This window comes from Pteronotus mesoamericanus, unplaced genomic scaffold (assembly GCF_021234165.1).
Source record: "Pteronotus mesoamericanus isolate MK-2021 breed Mesoamerican mustached bat unplaced genomic scaffold, CSHL_Meso_final contig_56, whole genome shotgun sequence".
Taxonomy (NCBI): domain Eukaryota; kingdom Metazoa; phylum Chordata; class Mammalia; order Chiroptera; family Mormoopidae; genus Pteronotus; species Pteronotus mesoamericanus.
Genome location: NW_026555201.1, coordinates 12,757,061 through 12,775,496, shown reverse-complemented (window position 1 = coordinate 12,775,496; position 18,436 = coordinate 12,757,061). Strand labels below are relative to the sequence as shown.

Sequence of the window (18,436 nt, the reverse complement as noted above, 5' to 3'; positions counted from 1 at the left end):
CACTCTATGGAAAGAGAGTGTTTTCTAAATCATTATTTCATCTTCACAATAATCATGTGAGGAATTATTATTTTGAAGTTAATAATAAAACATAAGAACTACTATAAGTAAAATTACCAGCAATAAAATACTAAACTACCACAGAAAATAAAATAAAAATCAACAGGTGAAAAAATAATGCAAATGTTCATCAACAGCAAAAGTATAAACTGTGGAATATTCATAGAATAAAGTATTATACATCAAAGGGAATAAAATGAACTACAACTATATACAAGAACATAGGGAAATCTTACAAACATAAAGTCAAGTCAAAGAAATCACACAAAAGAGTTCATACTATATGATTATATTTATATAAACTTCAAAACAAAATGAGCACATGCAGTAAAAAAGTCATGATAGTGTTTGGCAGTAGGAGATGGTGAAGGGAAGGCATGTGGTAGTGCTGGGATGAGAAGGAAGCGAGGGTAGGGCTTCTAAGGTACTGGGGATGAGGCTTTCTTAACTGTGAAATTTTCCTCTTGCGGTAAATTGGCTCTCCAAATTCTTCCAACTCTGAATTACAACTAAAATTCTATGTCACATTTGCCAATAGAAATAAAAGAAAGCTTTTTTTATTTTATACTACTCATTAATAGTATATAACCATAAATGAAAATATTTGAGCCTACTTGGGGTAGTAAGCCAACCAGACACACTATTCCTAAATCTTCTTATAATATGAACATGAAGAATATACAGTTTAACAAAATTAAGCTTAATAGTCATAAGCTTATTTACCCCAGCTATTTTTGTGCATTATACTTTATTGTTTATGCTGTTACAGTTGTCCCAACTTTTCCCCTTTTGCCCCACTATGACTCAGCCATCCCTCCTCAGGCAATCGCCACACTGTTGACCATGTCCATGGGTCATGCATCTATTTTCTTTGGCTACTGTATTCCCTAAGCTTATACTTTACATCCCCATGACTGTTCTGTAGGTACCAATTTGTATTCTTAATCTCTTTACCTTTTTACTCACTCCTAGGCCCCCTCCCATCTGGCAACCATCAAAACATTCTCTGTATCTATGATTATGTTTCTGTTCTGCATGTTTGTTTTTTTAGAGTCAATTGTTGATAGACATGTACTTATTGCCATTTTATTGTTCATATGTTTTATCTTCTCTAAGAAGACCCTTTAACATTTCACACAATACTGGTTTGGTGGTGATGGACACCTTTAGCTCTTTCTTGCCTGGGAAGCTCTTTATCTCTCCTCTGATTCTAAATGATAGCTTTGCTGGACAGAATAGTCTTGGCTGTAGGTTCTTGCTTTACATCACTTTAAATATTTCTTGCAAATCCCTTCTAGCATGCAAAGTTTCTATCGAGAAATCAGCTGACAGTCTTATAGGAGCTCCCTTGTAGCTAACTAAACTGCTTTTCTCTTGCTGCCTTTAAGATTCTTTGTCTTTAATCTTTGGCATTTTAATGATGATGGGTCTTGGTGCAGGCCTCTTTGGGTTCATCTTGCTTGGGACTCTTCTGTGCTTCCTGGACTTGTATGTCTATTTCCCTTACCAAGTTAGGGAAGTTTTCTTTCATTATTTTTTCAAATAGATTTCCAATTTCACACACTCTTCTCTTTCTGGTGGCTCCCATGATGCCAATGATGGTATACTTGTCCCAGAGGCTTCTATACTTGGATTTTTTTTTTCTTCTTGCTCCTCTGACTGAACTCTGCATCTAGTAGACTGCTTGTCTCCACAGTGTTTAGTTATTTTTCTGGAGTTTTGATCTGTTCTTTCATTTGGGCCATGATCCTTTGTCTCCTCATTTTGGCATCTTCCCTGTGTTTGTTTCTATGTTTTAGGTAGAGCTGTTATGTCTCCCAGGTTTGGTAGAGTGCCTAATGTAGTAGGTGTCCTGTAGAATCAAGTGGCACAGCCTCCCTTATTACCCTAGCTGGTCAAGGTATGCCCAACTCGTGTGGGCTGTGTACATTCTCTAGTTATGGTAGAGCCTTGATTGCTGTTGGCACATCCAAGGTCAGCCACCGACTGTTCTGTCTGGGGTCACAGAGCATAAGCTACAAAGTGATCTGCAGATTGCTCCTACTTGTGCTGGCTTGAAGGTGCCCCAGTAAGGCCAAGCTGTGAATCAAGGCTGGCTGCAGACAGTGCTGGGCCTAGGGCAACTTAGCAAGAGGTACAGGGCTTGCTTAAACCAGAAGCTGCTTGTTAGAGAGAACACCCGAAGCATAGGCCAAGACAAGCTATTCTTATGGAAACATCACTGGAAACAGCTTGGGTGGGCCTGAAAGCTGGGTGGGGCAGGGCCTTATCATAAGAGTGGGGCAAACAGTGTGAGCCAGGTTGATGGAGTCTCAGATACGATGCCCACCTGCAGGCTCTGTGGTTCTGTTGTGGGAGAGCTCAGAAAAGGAAAAATGGCCTCTGCCGGCACTTCTGTCTGGGAGAAACCTGCCCCCCAACTCTTGCCCTGATGCTGGAAAATTCAGTTCCTCCCTGTATGTCTTTGATGCCTTTCAATTAGCTGCCCCTTCCTAGAGATCAGAGGGCATGAGCCCACGTACTCTATGTTCAGGCCCTTGAAGAGGAACTGCCTGGAACTCCAGAGGTTTCTGCCTTCCACAGCCTCAATCCCCTCGGACTTTTACAGCCAGATGTGACGGGGATTTATATTCCTGGCACTGGAACCTTGGGCTGGAGAGGCTAGTGTGGGGCTGTACCCTTTGCTCCTGAGATATCCCTCCTGATTTTTCTAATACATTTGTAAATATTTTGTTTATTTATTTTTAGAGAGAGGAAAAGGAAGGGAGAAAGAGGTGGAGAAGCATCGATGTGAAAGAGAAACATTACTGCTTGCCTCTCATGAGCCCCAACTGGGGACCGAACCAGTAACCCAGGCCCGTGCCCTCACCAGGAGTCAAACCAGCATCCTCTTGCTTTGTGGAAAGACACTGAAGGAACTGAGCCACACAGGTCAGGATTCCCTCATGGTGGGTGTGGGACCAGCCTGTTCTGTCCTCTCCTCCTACCAGTCTTGATGTGGTTTCTTCTTTAATTCCATAGCTGGTTTCTTCTTCTTTGCTGGGAGTTCCATTCTCCTCAATTTCTGACAGTTCTGAATAATGGTTGTTCTACACTTTAGTTGTAATTTTGATGAGGTTGTGTGAGGAGGCAAGCTGTGTGTACCTATGCCGCCATCCTGACTGGGAGTCTAACCCCCAGCTACCTTCTTTTTTTTTTTTAAATGGTACTTTGTAACCCTGGTCAAGTAACAAGCTCTTGGGGCTTCTTTGAGTGTATGTTAGTCATTTCTTTCTCTCCTCTGAGAGACAACCAGAATCCCAAATACTCAAATATCCAGTTGGTCACTCATCATAGCCACTTCCACTTGCACTAAGTCCCATATACCACACAGATCCAGGCCAAACTCACTAATGATTAGCTGCAACTTTGGTCCCAAACTCCTATATAGTCTGTTCTGGTATACTCCTGCCATCTAGCTTAACATGCAGCATCTAGACTAAAAATCAGGCCTCCTTGCACTCTTACCCCAGACCTACACCCTGATCTGGAACTGTAAAGTTTACCAATCATTTAATGGTGAGAAATTGAATGAAATGTAAACTCAAGTTAAAAACAAAAATGCTTAAGGCTAAAAGCAGAGTTTCCCCACACTGACCATTCTATTATACATCACTCCCTAGAAACCCCCAGGTTTCTCACAGGCCATGTTTACTGTATCAGTCATGTAGAAAGGAAAAAGAAAACAGCATGAGGTTACTCAACATAAAGACTAATAATATAAGCACAGGAGTGCTTATATTGATTTGAATCCCATCTCTGACAGCTGCCTGATACTGATCAAGTTAGTGTGCCTCCAGGGCTCAGCTTCCTCCGTAAAGCCCTCACAGGGTAATGAGGATTACATGAGAGAATGTCTACTGAATACATAGCACAATGTCTGGAACACTTTATAGTTCAGTAATTAGTTGTTATATCATAGAAATAATAATCTAAAGAAAAAAAGGGTACGAAAGAGAAATTCTGCAAGTCCAAGAGAGAGTTCTAGAGTTCCATTATTTTACCCATTAAGAATATTCCTCTGCTATAGTATCATGAGCTACTTATATCCTTGGAATCAAATTTGTCCTGAATTCAAAATTGTATGTAGTTTAATGTGCAGAACAAGAACGCTAGCTTAAGTCATTGGTTTTAATTTTAGTTCCTGAACTTTTCTTCTAAATAAAGTCTTATGGTGAAAAACGAAAAGTCACACTGAGGCAAGACTGGCAACTTAAATAAAGCCTTACATGTTTAGCTTCCCACTTGCTCCCCAAGGCATTCCTTGAGGCAGAGTTGAAACTTCTGAAAGGGCATTTCCCAACACTAAATTATTCTCAAATATTACACATTAAAATGCCATTCTTCTTTTCTCATATAATTTTAAAATGAGAGTTAGTGGTTTACTATTCTTTAATAAAGACTTAAAAAAGTAATGATACTTACCAACTATACATAAACAGATTTCATTTCCCAACATTTTCCGTAACTCTTTGACCCAGTTTTTTACCTGTGCATACAAAAGAGTTAATGTTAAAGCAAATTCTCTTATAAGACTGCCATTGTAACACCCCCAAATTCAATCAAGTGTTAAAATACCTCAAAATTTGGCTAATACCTCAAATATTTAGTTGTTACCAGGAATGATTCACTGTAAGATCATTTACTGCCAGATTACATTGTAAACAACACAGATTCAAACATCCGTTGGAAGTATTTCTATCTACATAAAGGTACAGACAGAAGAAGTACCTCTAATTATAAATTTTCATAAACCCTCCGTAGATTCAAGCAAAAGTATTCACCAGAGCAAAAGCATGTCAACTCCAGCCTCTGATAATAGATACTTGTACAGAGTCACTTTGGACTTAACCCAAGAACACAAAAACTTAACCCAACTAGTTCTGAAATAGACGGCATAGGAGCTTCTGTACCACACACTTACAAGAAAAACTGTACACTGTATATGGGCACCAAAAAGACTGGCAAAATAAATTTTCATCCTTTAGTATATGACAAGTTTTTTCAATCTTGGCACTATTGTTATTTTGGCTCAGGTATTCTCTGTTGTAAGGGACTGTCCTGTACAATATACGATGTTTAGTAGCATTCCTGTCCTCCCAACCACCAGATATCAGTACCATCCTCCAGTTGTGACAACCAAAGATGCATCCAGACATTGCCACGCCCTCCTGGAGAACCACTGGTATACAATGACTCCAGTAACAAACTGATACTTCACTATCGATGAAGCATAGCAGTAGGCACAGTTGAGAGTAAACTGGAATTTGAAAAATTAATCTTTTGAACTCATGATTTTATAAATGTTGACTGGGACAAAACAGGACAAAAAACAAACTTGGATACCGCCTTTCGTTTTTTTGTAATGGAATTTATTCTGTATGCAATCAAATTACACAGAACTTATACACCTTCCAAAAATACACACACATCTTTAACTTACAAAAATTACATTAGATATGTGGTAAGCACTTACTGTTCATCTGGTTCTATGATACAAATATAACAGCTCTACACTTCTATTCTCCACAAGAGGAACTAACTCCGTAGTAAACCCCAAATCTTTATAAAAGCAAAGATAATCAGTATCACTACCTTATCCTTGTAATAGCACTGAACCAGTTTTCTCAGTACAGTCCCTTCTTTTTGTTTCATTCGCATGTGTACAGTTTTCAGAAAAGCATTTAACTTCCACCCCCAGTTGATTTCACATAATAAAAATTTAATAGCACTGATATAATATGATGTATTACTCTACTCTCTATGCATATAGTATCACAACCTAATAAATCTGAACACTTAAAAAAAATGTGTTATTCACCTCCAGTAAGATCCCCTCCACAGGCATCCTATTCATTACCCCATACATTTTGTAGTGAGTTAAGGATGGTCATGAATTCTTTGCCCATGAATTCTCTCCTATCAAGAGGTATAATCTATTTGGAATCTATTTCCCTTCCCTTTGAATTTGGGCTAGCTTTGTCTGGACCAAGAGAAAGTGGTAGAAGTAATGCTATGACACTTCCAGACATCAGCGTTAAGAAGACCTGGCAGCTACACTCTTGGGATCCAGCCGTCACATAAGCTTAAACTAGAATATGGAACAATGAGAGAGCATGTGGAGAGAGTACAAGAAGATGACACACCAGATGGAGTGAAGTTACATGGAGAACCAGGCTGCCTTGGACAGTCCCCACCCGGCCGAACTTCCAGTTCAATGCAGTTGCATAAGTAACTCTGCTGACATCAGATGGAACAAGAGGACCCATGGAGTCATGAGAAATAGTAAATTATTTTAAACCATAAGTTTGGGGGTTTTGTTATGCAGCAAGAGATAAGTGGTCATTTTTCAACCTATGAGACTCAGCCTTCTCTCAATACCTAAAACATTTTTTAGGGCAAAAAGGCAGGAAGGGATAACAAATAGCACCAAATAGCAGCCCCAAAATAACCTTTTAAAAATATCATTAGATCTGCAAGCCATTCCATTTTTCTACTCCCTGAACTAAGTTTTTCCACATGTCATTCATAATCCTGGGGCTAACATATATCTGCTTTGTCAGTTAAATATTGGGAAATATATAAAAAGAAAAAAAACTAAAAAGGCAAACACAATTTCAACGTAAACACAACTATAACTCATGGCAAGGTAAGTTTCTGCCTTGGAAATTACCCCTTTCAGTTACACACCCTTGACAAATTCCAAAAGGGGTTTTCAAAGGAAAGGTCAAAGGAGTAATCAGTCACTACCCTAATGGTGATGAGAATTCAGAGATAAGTTTAATGGTAACTCATTTTTGGTTCTAACCAACTTTAAAAACTCTATATTTTTGGTTATGTTTAAAAAGGGGTAAAAAAATGGAGGAGCTTTAAAATAAACACTTCTTAATATTATATCCTCTACAATATTCAGTAAAGAGAAAGAGCTTAAATTTGATTTAGTTCTCCTTTTTCCTTATCACAACTAGGAAGCCCATGCAACCGTACCAAGATTTCAGGTGCCCAGTATGTATATAATCCAAGAAATGTATGTGATTTTACTTTATCAGGGAAGGAAAAAAAAGCCCCTATATTTTTCGGGAGTTTTACTTCGGATTATTTCCCTTTCCTAATATCTAAGAAAGCCCGATAATAAACCATTCATATTGCAAACATGAATTAAATACTCCATTAAAAATTATGAGTGGTCACTATGTACAAACTGTAACTTTAAAACCAAGACTAACCACATTAGTAAACAAATACAGGCTATGGAAACTTGAAAAACCAGTGTTCTTCTATTAAGTCATCTATCCATAAGTAAATAAGATACCTTCTGAAAGGAATCTTCATCTGTTATATCATACACTAAAATAGCTCCATTTGAATCTCTGTAGTAAATTGGGCCCAATGCATGGAATCTCTCTTGACCTGCGGTATCCTAAATAAAGCAACAAATATTTATTAGGTCAGAAGAAAAAAAATACATCTGCTACTGCATCTATAGGAAACTTTTGACTAAAAGATCATGACCACTAAAAGAGTGGCAAAAAGTTACAGATAACCCCAAAACATTATTAAAAGAAACAAATCAAGTTCCAAAAGATGTTTTAAAAGTCATTATAATCAATATTTAATGTTTTACTGTTATACAATATTTACATTTCCCCTCCCAATCATCTTCCTCCCCAGCAATCTTTCTACCCCCACTAAAATAAATAGTTCAGTTACCTGGGGGTCAGAGTGGCCCAGCTGGCATTATAAGCCAGGAATAGGCTTGACCCTAAATTTAGGCTCCCCACAGAGGAAAGAGACAAGGAAAGAAAGCAGGCACCAGGATCGCCTGCTGACTGTTATGCTACTACACTACCCTCACCCTGCTCTCCATTAGCCACTCCCTTGGAAGATTGGAACATAGAGACATGAGAAATAAAGGCCAAGCGGCTGTCTATCCCTTTTCTTTCCTCGACATGGAATTGCTCTGAGTCAATCCTCACCCAGCTGAAAAGTTATAACAATATTCATGTATATAATTGTATTCAAGATATAATTATCAGCCATCTTTTTAAAAAAATTATTAAAAGAAATTTTGACTAATCTTCAGTTAATTTAAAAGAAAACCCAGATTTTCAAATTACTTCTTGAGCCAATTAGCTATTAGAGTACCAAGAACAGTAGAGGCTTTAATTCATACAGTTGAAAAGGTTAACTTACCCATATAGCAAGGTTTACTCTTTTCCCACCAATATTTAACTTCTTTGTTAAGAATGATGCCTAAGAAGAGAGATATACATTAAACAATGTTTCATATAAAATAATGTTTCTTATCTTAACAACTATAGATGAAGACATCATCTCAATATGAAACTCAAGCTACCTGGGAGAAAAGTAATCACTGAGTTTTTACTAATGACTAACCATTTTCAATGAAGACATTACATTATAATCTAATGTAAGAAAAAGATTTTTTTTAATGAACACATTATGAAAAATACAAAGAAAAATAGTAATTAAATACTTTTTCTTAGTTTTCCCCATAAAACATTTTGTTAGAGCACTGAATTTGATACCACATTAACTACTTAATATAGAAAGAATCTTAAGAGATTTCTAAGATGAGATAAAAGAAATGTTTACTGGTAATTTACTTAACTCTATTAGTACCAATATTATTTTAAAATGTTACTGTAATTATTTTATAATTCAATTATTTCATTTATATTTAGTAGTTTTTCTAGGTACAAATGTCACAGAAATGAAAAGGAATAGTTTCAGCCTTCAAGGAATGTATAGTCTATCACAGAAATAACAATGTAAAGAAAGTAATAATACCATATGATAGTTGTTAAAAAAGAAGGGTCTCACCAAGTATATTATTAGGGGGATGGGGCTAAGAAAGGAAATGTAAAGCCTCCCTGGATTAATCTAAGAGAGTGTCAGAGAAAAGGTGATGATCTTCACTTTACTTGTAAGTAGGGGTTTTCCTGACAGATGGGTGAAACCACTGAAGCCTGAAACACGTAACTCCCCACCCCATGGGGAACTCCAAATTGTATGGTCACTGCCAGAAATGAGACGACATATATAGGCAAAGGCTGAATAAAAAAAAAAAAAAAAAGGCCCTTCAATTCCACATATAGAAATATGGACTTTACCTTGTGGGTCTTAAAACCTATTCTAGTTTTAAAGATACTAGACATGTATTTTTTTTAATGTGTACCACAGTCAGGTATATTTGCAAAATGCTGCATAGTACTCTGTATCTCCTTTGTATATTCACAATGTAAATTAGCATACTAAGATCCTTGCTGCTAAAATGATGGCTGACTAACTGCATTACTACAAGCATTCCCCAAACTCATTTAACCTCCCTAGAGAAATACCTAATTTGTCCAAAGGAATATGTGTTAAGAGGCAATACTGTTGACAGTGGAGAATCACTGAAGGGTTTTTAAACAGTGGGGAAGTATAGGATCTGTACTTTAAGAGAATGACTTTAGGATAGGAGGGAAGGTTGGACTGGAAAGGACGGAAACAGACTTGAGACAGTGGAGGCTATTACAAAGTTGGAGGGAAAAAAATGTCCTGAACTGAGTCCATGAAGATGGAAAAGAGAGAACAGAATTGAGAGTAATTGAAGAAAAAACATAATCAGAATCCAGAGTCAGCTGACATGTTAAAAAAAGCAATAGAGGACCAAGTTCAAAGCTATGCAGAGACAGTCACATATAGGTATATCCATATAGAAGAAATTACAGAGAAAAAAAGGTAGAACAAATAAAAAGCTAGGACAGTGAATTACTACTGAAAGGGAAGGAACCTACATTTCAGGAAGGAGTTTCTGCTGTATGCATACAAAGGAAAATTAACACTAAGACAAGGCCATTAGATTTAGTGATTAAGGAGTCCACAGATAGATATAAATGGCTTGAGCTGAGATCAAGCCCAGGAACGTCTGCCTTAAAGGCCCAACCTATACTACCCAAGATATTTTATTAAACGAAACAATAAAGATTATACAGAAAATGTATAAAAATGTCAAAATAATGAAAAAATAACTTAGAAAATGAAAAGATCAAATACTAGTTATGACAATAAATGTGAATAAAAGGACTTCTCCCATTCACTGCAGCATTGGGGCTAAGAATACAAACTTTGAAGTAAAACTTTGTACTTAAACCTCAGCTATGCCACTTTTATTAGTTGTGTAATTTATTTGAACTCAACCATTTCCATGGTTTAATATGAATGCTATAGAAAGGAACTCCAGATCTGACTCCTATCTAAATATTTAATATATAGGTCAACTTAAATGCCTCCCAAACATATTTAAAATTAAACTGTATTCTCTCCAAAAATGGCTTTCCATTACAATGTCAGTATTTTGATCACATTCTCCAAGTCACTGAATTTTAGAATCTTAGTAAAACCATCACTGAATATTCTTCCTCCTTTGTCATTCCATATTTCTCCCCAAACTACCAAACCTTGTGTTCATATTTCCTCTGGAGATCTATGACCATCAGTCTCATATTATGTCCTAGACTAAATACCTTTGGTGTCACCTCACACTCTGGCCTACATGCCAAATTATCTTCCTAAAGTGTCCATGACTTTTAAAAAATCTTATCATAATGCATAGAAAGGGTCTATAATAAGTTTTTTTAGTAAATATACTTGAACTACATCCCTATTGGCAACTAAAATAGTATTGAGTTTTGTAGGGATTTTTTAGCAGAGGGGAGTGAATTTCTATCATCTCCTCTGAAACTCACTGCCACTCTACCAAGGGGAGTTTAAGGGACAGAATGAAATTTCTCCTAAGAAATCATGAATATACGAAACAATTTTATGGAAAGAGTGTTCATCACAGTATTAATTATAAAATTAAAAATCATGAAATAAGTGTTCATCAATAGGTAATTTAAAAATAGATATATCCATACATAGCCCATCTATATAGTGAAATAATACATAGTCATTTCTACAATTGTTAATGCTAGCTAACAGTTATGGAACACTTACCCTCCAAGTACTGTGCTAAACCACTTTTTACAAAATCATTCATAAGCTTCTCCTTTATAAAAGTTAGGGAGCCCTAATCTACAAATAAAAATCTCAAAGCCTTATTTTTGTATCCAGGGACCTTCACAGTTTTTCTACCTCTTTCTTCCTAAGATGGCTTCCAGTTATTTCTTCACTTACTCTCCAACACTATCCAACTTACCTGGTCTGTATACATTCCCTCCAATTCTGTTTGTTTATTAAATTCCCCTCTAATTTGGGCCTATTCTTTCTTCTCTATCTCAATTGTATATATACAAGTTCTGTGTTGGGAAACGTCACATCTGGTTTTAGGAACTGTAGCCTCGCCAAGAGGCAAGAGGGCCCCAAGGCTGGAGATGAGCAAGGAGGCCTTGGGATAATAGGCCGCTGAAGAGACAAAGCCTGTTCCCCTGGCAGGAACGCAGCCCCTGCCTCCCTCACATCACCCTGCCTGGCCCTGAAGGATGGCTGGTTGGTCAGTGACAAGTAAGACCTCTCGATGGCAAAGGCAACCTAAGACAGGCACAGCCGCATGGGAATCAGGGAAGAGCTTGGGTACATGGAGAAAAGCCAAAAGACCCTCAAACCCTCGGCTTTGATATGGCTGGGGTCCTCATTCTATCTGAAAGAAGTCTCCTTATCTCTTGGTAGCTCTGATCCCCCGCCTGGCTCAGGTTTGAAACAATACTGGAGACAGCCCTAAACTGGGTTGGGCCATTCCGGGGTTGGAAATCAGGCCTAGAAGTAAATTCTTTGAAGCATGAAGCATGCTTTGTTTTTCTCTCAAAAGCTATGACAACCAGCTCATGCTGGGAAGGAAATTTACATTATTCACAGACCCTGACCCTAAACTCTTTGGCACTCTTATGTTTGCGCTCTCATGTTTACTCATCTCCTCTCGGACGAATGTAAATCAGTGTGTTCCTGCCACTTGTTTTCTTCAAAACATCATCTATTCTCTGTAAACAGTAATATACTGATGTAATGAGATCACCTGTACATTCCTACTACGTAGCCCCACTGATAACCCTTTCAATAAAAGCCATTGGACATAGGGGCGTGGCTTTCTCCACTAGAGGGAAGTGCTACCCCTTTCCCTGGCAGACAGAGAAATGTCTGGAATGACTTATTTTCTTTCCCCCATCGGTGATGACCTGGAGCAGCCTCCGCAGGACCAGAGTCTGACCCCCGCCTCAGCTCTGTTCTGACCTACCCTCTTCTTCCCTGAATTTTTCTCCTACCATCCATACAACCCATAGTTTCTCTACCCTGAAAAATTTTACAACCCTAATATAGTACAATATAAATGCCTCATTATAAGTTTTTATAGACCCTCAGAGAGTACAATACCTCATAATGTGTTATCTTTTCATAAGTATTAATATTGTGTTAACTAGATTCCACATTAACTATACACTATTACAGTGTTTTGAATAAAATAGACAGTGTTCTAAGAACTTTTAAATATTAACTCATTTAATTCTCCTAACACCTTGTGAATTATTATCCAAATATTACAGACATGGAAACCGAGATACAGGAAGGGTAAGTATCTTGCCCAAGTCAAAGGAAGTGATAGAGTGGGATTTAAAATTCAGGAGTCTGACTTCAAAAAAAATTCATAGCTTCTATGCTATGGTACCTCCCAGGCTGAGACCAGCGCTAATGCTTCTTCTCTAGTGACAGGGACGGGGAGAGTGGCACCAACACCTATGCAGATGAAAACTGGCATGAAAAACTTAACTACTAATAACCTACTGTTGACTGGAAGAAGCCTTACCAGTAACAGGAGCAGTTGATTAACACATATTTTTCATGTTATATGTATTATGTACCACAGTTTTATAATAAACTAGAGAAAAGAAGATGTTAAAAAAAATCATTAAGAGAAAATAAATTTACAGCACTGTACATATTCTTTAAAAATCCGTGCATAGGTGGACCCGTGCAGATCAAATCTATATTGTTTAAGGGTCAACTGTATTGTTATTGTAGATAAACACATATACAATATGCCTGAGTAAATCAATGGAGGTATAACTCTATGAAAGAAATATGTTCCTAAAAGTTTCCTTATAAACCAAATTATTTTAACTCAAATAGCTGATATACTCACAAAGCACATTATCAAAGGGTCCCCACTAAAGCTTTTTTTTCCCCTTCATAATGAAAAATATAAGTACCACTCTATGAAAAAATTCCTTCTGTAATATAAATCATATCATTTTATATACATCCTAAGTTTTTAATATTTTGTTTTCTTGAAGAGCACACATCTAGTTTTAAAAACAGATATAATTATTTTTGAGAATAAAACCGAAAAGATTTTATGTAACAGCAAGATAACAGCAATCGGTCAAAAGACTGAAATTTGTCTTATCCTTTCTAACCACCTCTAAGAGGCATACTTAATGTGTGCAGACTACTAATACCACCTGTGATAACAGGAATTACTCTGGGGCAGTGGTTCTTAATTCTGTTACATGGCAGTGAGGGTTGGAGAAGAGAGTGTTCATGGACTCCACTCTCAAGAAAAGTACACATATGCGCATAGCAAAAACAATTTTTACACACTTTCCAAAGGCGTTTATAAATCCCTGGCAACACCTTAGCGAAGAACACCAGTCCAGAAAGGGGAGGGAAAGGAAAAGTGGCATAAAACAATACCAATTCAAAAGGGTCTAGGGACATACGAAGAAAAACAAAAACTGCACATACTATGTGCCAACCACTGTCTTTGGGCTTTCTCATTTAATCTTTAATAACAACCCTGTAAAGTAAGTAATTATCCCTATTTTAGAGCTGTGAACTTGAGGTTTAAAAAATACAGTGACACCCAAGGTCAGACAACTCAGTCAGACGCTACAGTCGATGAAAGCCTGTCTAGCTTCACTGTACTTTTTCTACTGCTCAAAGCTGCCCACTCTAGAACATACAGATGCATTCTTAACTGAGCACTCCTCTAAGTGGTCCTGGACGCCAATTCATCTCCCAAGCTATTCTCAGGGTAAGCACAAAGTAAGCAGGATCAAAATAATGGTACACTTCCCACCTTATTCCTCCAAACCCAAAGTTACAGCTCCACTACTTCCAATTCCAATTATTTTATCTTCCAAACCTTAGGGGTATTAACAAAATTAACGATCTTATTTGATCAGGCTGCCATCCGTCATTTGCACCTGATGCTTATTTTACCCAACATCTTACTTGAAATCACAATGGATAATTTTTTAAAAATTTCTACTTAAAGAATCAAAATAGGCCCTGACTTGGTGTGCCTCAGTTGGTGGGGCACTGTTACCCAAAGTAAAAAGCTGCCAGTTTGATTCCCGGTCAAGGCATATGCCTGGGTTGCCGGTTTGGTCCCGTCAGGGCCCTTAAGAAATTAACCAATCGGGTTGATGCTTTTCTCACACTAATGTCTCTCTCTCTCTTTATTCCTCCCATCCTCCTCTCTAAAAATAAATAAAATCTTTAAAAAAAAAGATTATAAGAGAGAAATAATAGGAACAAGTTATATCTGCCAAATAAAGTCTTTTCATAAATTTTAAATCAATTTTTTATTGTTTTTGTTGTTAGCCAGATCACTTGCTGTGCTTGCTAACCACTGACAAAGCAAAATACCTAAAGTAGCACAGTAACTGAATTGTGGACAAAAACTTTCCTGTCTTTCTATTATCTTTTAAATTCAACAAACTTTCATTGTGTATGTGTGCGCGCGTATATCTGAATGGTTATATTAATTTTTACCATAATCACTACCATTGTTTCAGGCTTAAGCATTGTATTTAAAGTATTTATTACCACTTCCAGGCTTAAGACATGAAAGGATTCAGGCAGATAATTTATAAAATTAGTCCTTTGAAGCAAGGCAATAAAAATTAGCTATCAGGAAACTGAGCTAGGTTGCTACAATGGCAATCATATTATAATATCTAAATGTAACTAATATGTTGTACACCTTAAATTTATACAGTTATATGGCGAACATGTTTTAATTTTTTAGAAAAGAAAACTAAGCTGGGGGCTTGAATACCTCAACATTTCTTGTTCTTAGGTCTCTAAAAAGAGGTATTATAATCAGTTTAGAGTCCAAGTGAATACCTTGCAAAGGAAAGTTAGTAAATCACTTCTAAGGAGTAGCTCAAAATACAAAGCAGAAAATAGCAGTCAGATGTGGAATACTTATAAATTAGAAATTCAAAACCACAATTCTGAAAAACTCTTCTTAAAAAATCACTCACCCTTTTATAGCCCAGATGTTTCTAGTAAAATACTGAAGAGGAAAAAGGCTTAACTATTGTATTTCATAAAGATAATACAAGTGAACTGATTGAATCAGCAGAGATGTGGCTTCAAGAACTACTTGGAAGACACTTCAGACATTAAAACATTAATCTTAAAAACAAAGAAACACATATTCCTACACCAGAGACTATGATGCCAAGTGCAAAACCAACTGCTAAGACCTGAATACCAAGGATTGCTCAGGAGGTTAAGGTATATAGGAAAAACAGAAGTAAACACAGCTTAAGAAAAAATAGTACACCATTACTGCTTGTGGGACCTTGGAAATTTAATCCAAATCTTAGTTTCCTCATTTGCCAAACTGTCAGGATATCATCTGCCCAGCCAACCTTACAGCATGACTTTGTTAACCAAGTAATAGGCACCTATCCTATACTTCAGGAGGCAGATGGGTGGAATTCTAGTCAGAATTCTATAAAGGAAAATGAAATGTTAGAGGCATTTAAATTGGAGTTCATAATTTTAAAATGCCTTCAATAAGGGGAAAAAGAAGTCACATCTAAAAAAAAAGTGATCACTCAAGAGCAAAGATTTAGAGACATACCAAAGACAGGAAGAGGTGGCTATAATCAAAGTGGCATAAACATTTAAGAATACATAAAATTAAGAAAGCTAACAGTTAAAGTATCTTACTTATCTTCATATTCCCCAGCCAGCACAATGTTTGATATATAACAGGAACTAAATAAGCCATTCTTGAATTGCTTAGGTTCAGCAATATTGCTTTAATAAATTCCAGAGAAAAAGCAGTAACTCCCCCACTCTCATTGTCTTTCTTGCCTCTGTCAATTTTATCAAAGCCCCAAGTCCACAGGGAAATTACATGAGAGCTTGTGGACTCTCTATAAAATAAAGCTCCCTGGGCCAGGTAAAGGATCTTGAATTCTCAGAGAGCTCACCTACAAGATGACTTTGTAATTATCAGCAACCTAGGAGGAGCTCTGCAAAAAGGGAACGGTACGAAAGCACCAAAGTATGGCAAATGTCACAATTTTCAAAAAGGAAGTGCATATCCAAAAATGCCAATCCCACCAGAAATATCAACTCTAGAATGGACGATAAATAAATATATACACAATCTATAAAATACATAATATATAAACAATTTTGTTTTTAAAATATTTTTATCCTCACCCAAGAACGTTTTTTCTTTGCTTTCAGGAAGGAAGGAAGGGAGAGAGAGAAACACTAATTTGTCGCCTTCTTGTAAGCATCCCAACCAGGGATTGAACCTGCAACCTAGGTACATGCCCTAACCAGGAATTGAACCCATGACCCTTTGATCTATGGGATGATGCTCCAACCAACTGAGCCATGCCAGCCAGAGCTAAACAATTTTAAAATGTAGTTATCCTTTAGAGACAGCATGGGTTCTCAAAATAATTCATTTCAAATTAATTCCATCACCTTTTTGACTGAATTACTATGAAGGAAACCAACACAAATTAAGCACCACCTATCTATTCAACAGCAAACACATATTAAACAGACATGCACCAGGCACCATACTAGGAGCTTACATATAATGGCTCTCTATTTAATCCACATAAAAAAATCCTGAGTGAGATTCTCCCATTTTATTAAAAAGAGCTAGCTTACAAACATTAGAATAACCAACATCATGATGGCTACAAGTAGAAGCCAAAATTCAAACTGAAGCCTAACTTCAGGTTTGACCTCAGGACCATTGTTTTAACCTCAGGCTAAACTTCCTCTCAGAGAAGAGTTCAATAAATGGGAGCTGTTGCCATTAAATGCAAGGACGACTAGTGTTGCACAACATTCAAAGAGCAGGTAGGGAGACACAACTCAGGAGATGGGTAGCTTGACTCAAGAAGCTGAGAAAGAAGTTGAAATTTCACATCCAGGAGAAAATACAGCAATTTGCTGTAGGTTAAGTCCAGGGATTAGGGCCGTCAGGGGAGCATCTTGGAGGTTGCAAAGCAGGAGTCTGACTCAGAAAGGAATGAGCCATGCTAAAGATACCATCATAGATGTTCAACTGTTGTTAGGGACACCTTCCTAAGCATGGAGACCAGGCAACATTTGTAGAGCCTTAAACGTTTGCCACAATATCATGATTTTTTTTCAGGGGAAAACTTTTGGCCTGGGACTCCCAAGTTATTTATTTTTTTTGGCTTGAGAAAATAAAAAAGAGCATTTACCAAAATAACATGTATCCTTTTATCTGTTTCTCTATGTTTTAAAATAATTGTTTCAAAGAACAATCCATGACTCAAGAGCCAAACTTACATCACATCCCTGAGATACAAGCTTACAAACATTAGAATAATCAGCATCATGATGGCTGTAAGTAGAAGCCAAAATTCAAACCAAAGTCTCACTTCAAAGCCTTTTCCCTTTTTACCACATGGTATGGCCTTCTAATGCAGCAACACAGTGCTACCCTGTCTTCTGCAAGAATCTGACAAAGCATCTTGTGATATCCCCTGTGGGCAATACTAATGTAGCTATACAAAAAAGCTAGGAGATTTGTAATGCTGGAATAACCATTTTCATTAAAGGTTTTGTATTCACTAGGTAGCAGCCTACAACAGTAAATCTTAAGCTTTTTGCTTCCATTATTATTAATATGGTGACAGAAGACTATGGCCCATGCATAGTCTGAAAAAGCCCCACCCTAAGATTCCAAATGTCTAGCCTTAACCAGTGCGGCTCAGTTGGCCAGGCATCAACCCATAAAGCAAAAGGTAGCAGGTTCCATTCCCAGTCAGGTCACGTGCCTGGGTTGCAGGTTTGGTCCCCAGTCCAGGCAACCAATTGATGTTCTCTCTCACACTGATGTTTCTCTCCCTCTCTTTCTTCCTCCCTTGCCCCCTCTCTAAAAGTAAATATCTAAAAAAAAATGTCTAAAGAAAAATACACTTCTTGTCACACATCACTGGACTACAGTAAGACCTGCTGCAGAGCTTCGTTCTTGTCCCTCTCCCCTTTCTTTCAAAATCTTTATTAATGACCTGATGAGACATAAAGAGATTTTAAC

The 18,436-nt window shown here is 37.2% G+C and overlaps 1 protein-coding gene across 1 annotated transcript in view; it reads right to left on the bottom strand.

The window, feature by feature from the left end:
• The window catches only part of RAB21 (RAB21, member RAS oncogene family), a 35,098-nt gene that overhangs the window by 12,989 nt on the left and 3,673 nt on the right, over positions 1-18,436 (bottom strand). Inside the window, exons 2-4 of the mRNA XM_054580117.1 lie at positions 8,293-8,352; positions 7,412-7,519; positions 4,525-4,588 (exon numbers count right to left, since the gene is read on the bottom strand). Coding sequence (XP_054436092.1) covers positions 4,525-4,588; positions 7,412-7,519; positions 8,293-8,352 — 232 coding nt within the window. The remainder of the gene's footprint in view (positions 1-4,524; positions 4,589-7,411; positions 7,520-8,292; positions 8,353-18,436) is intronic.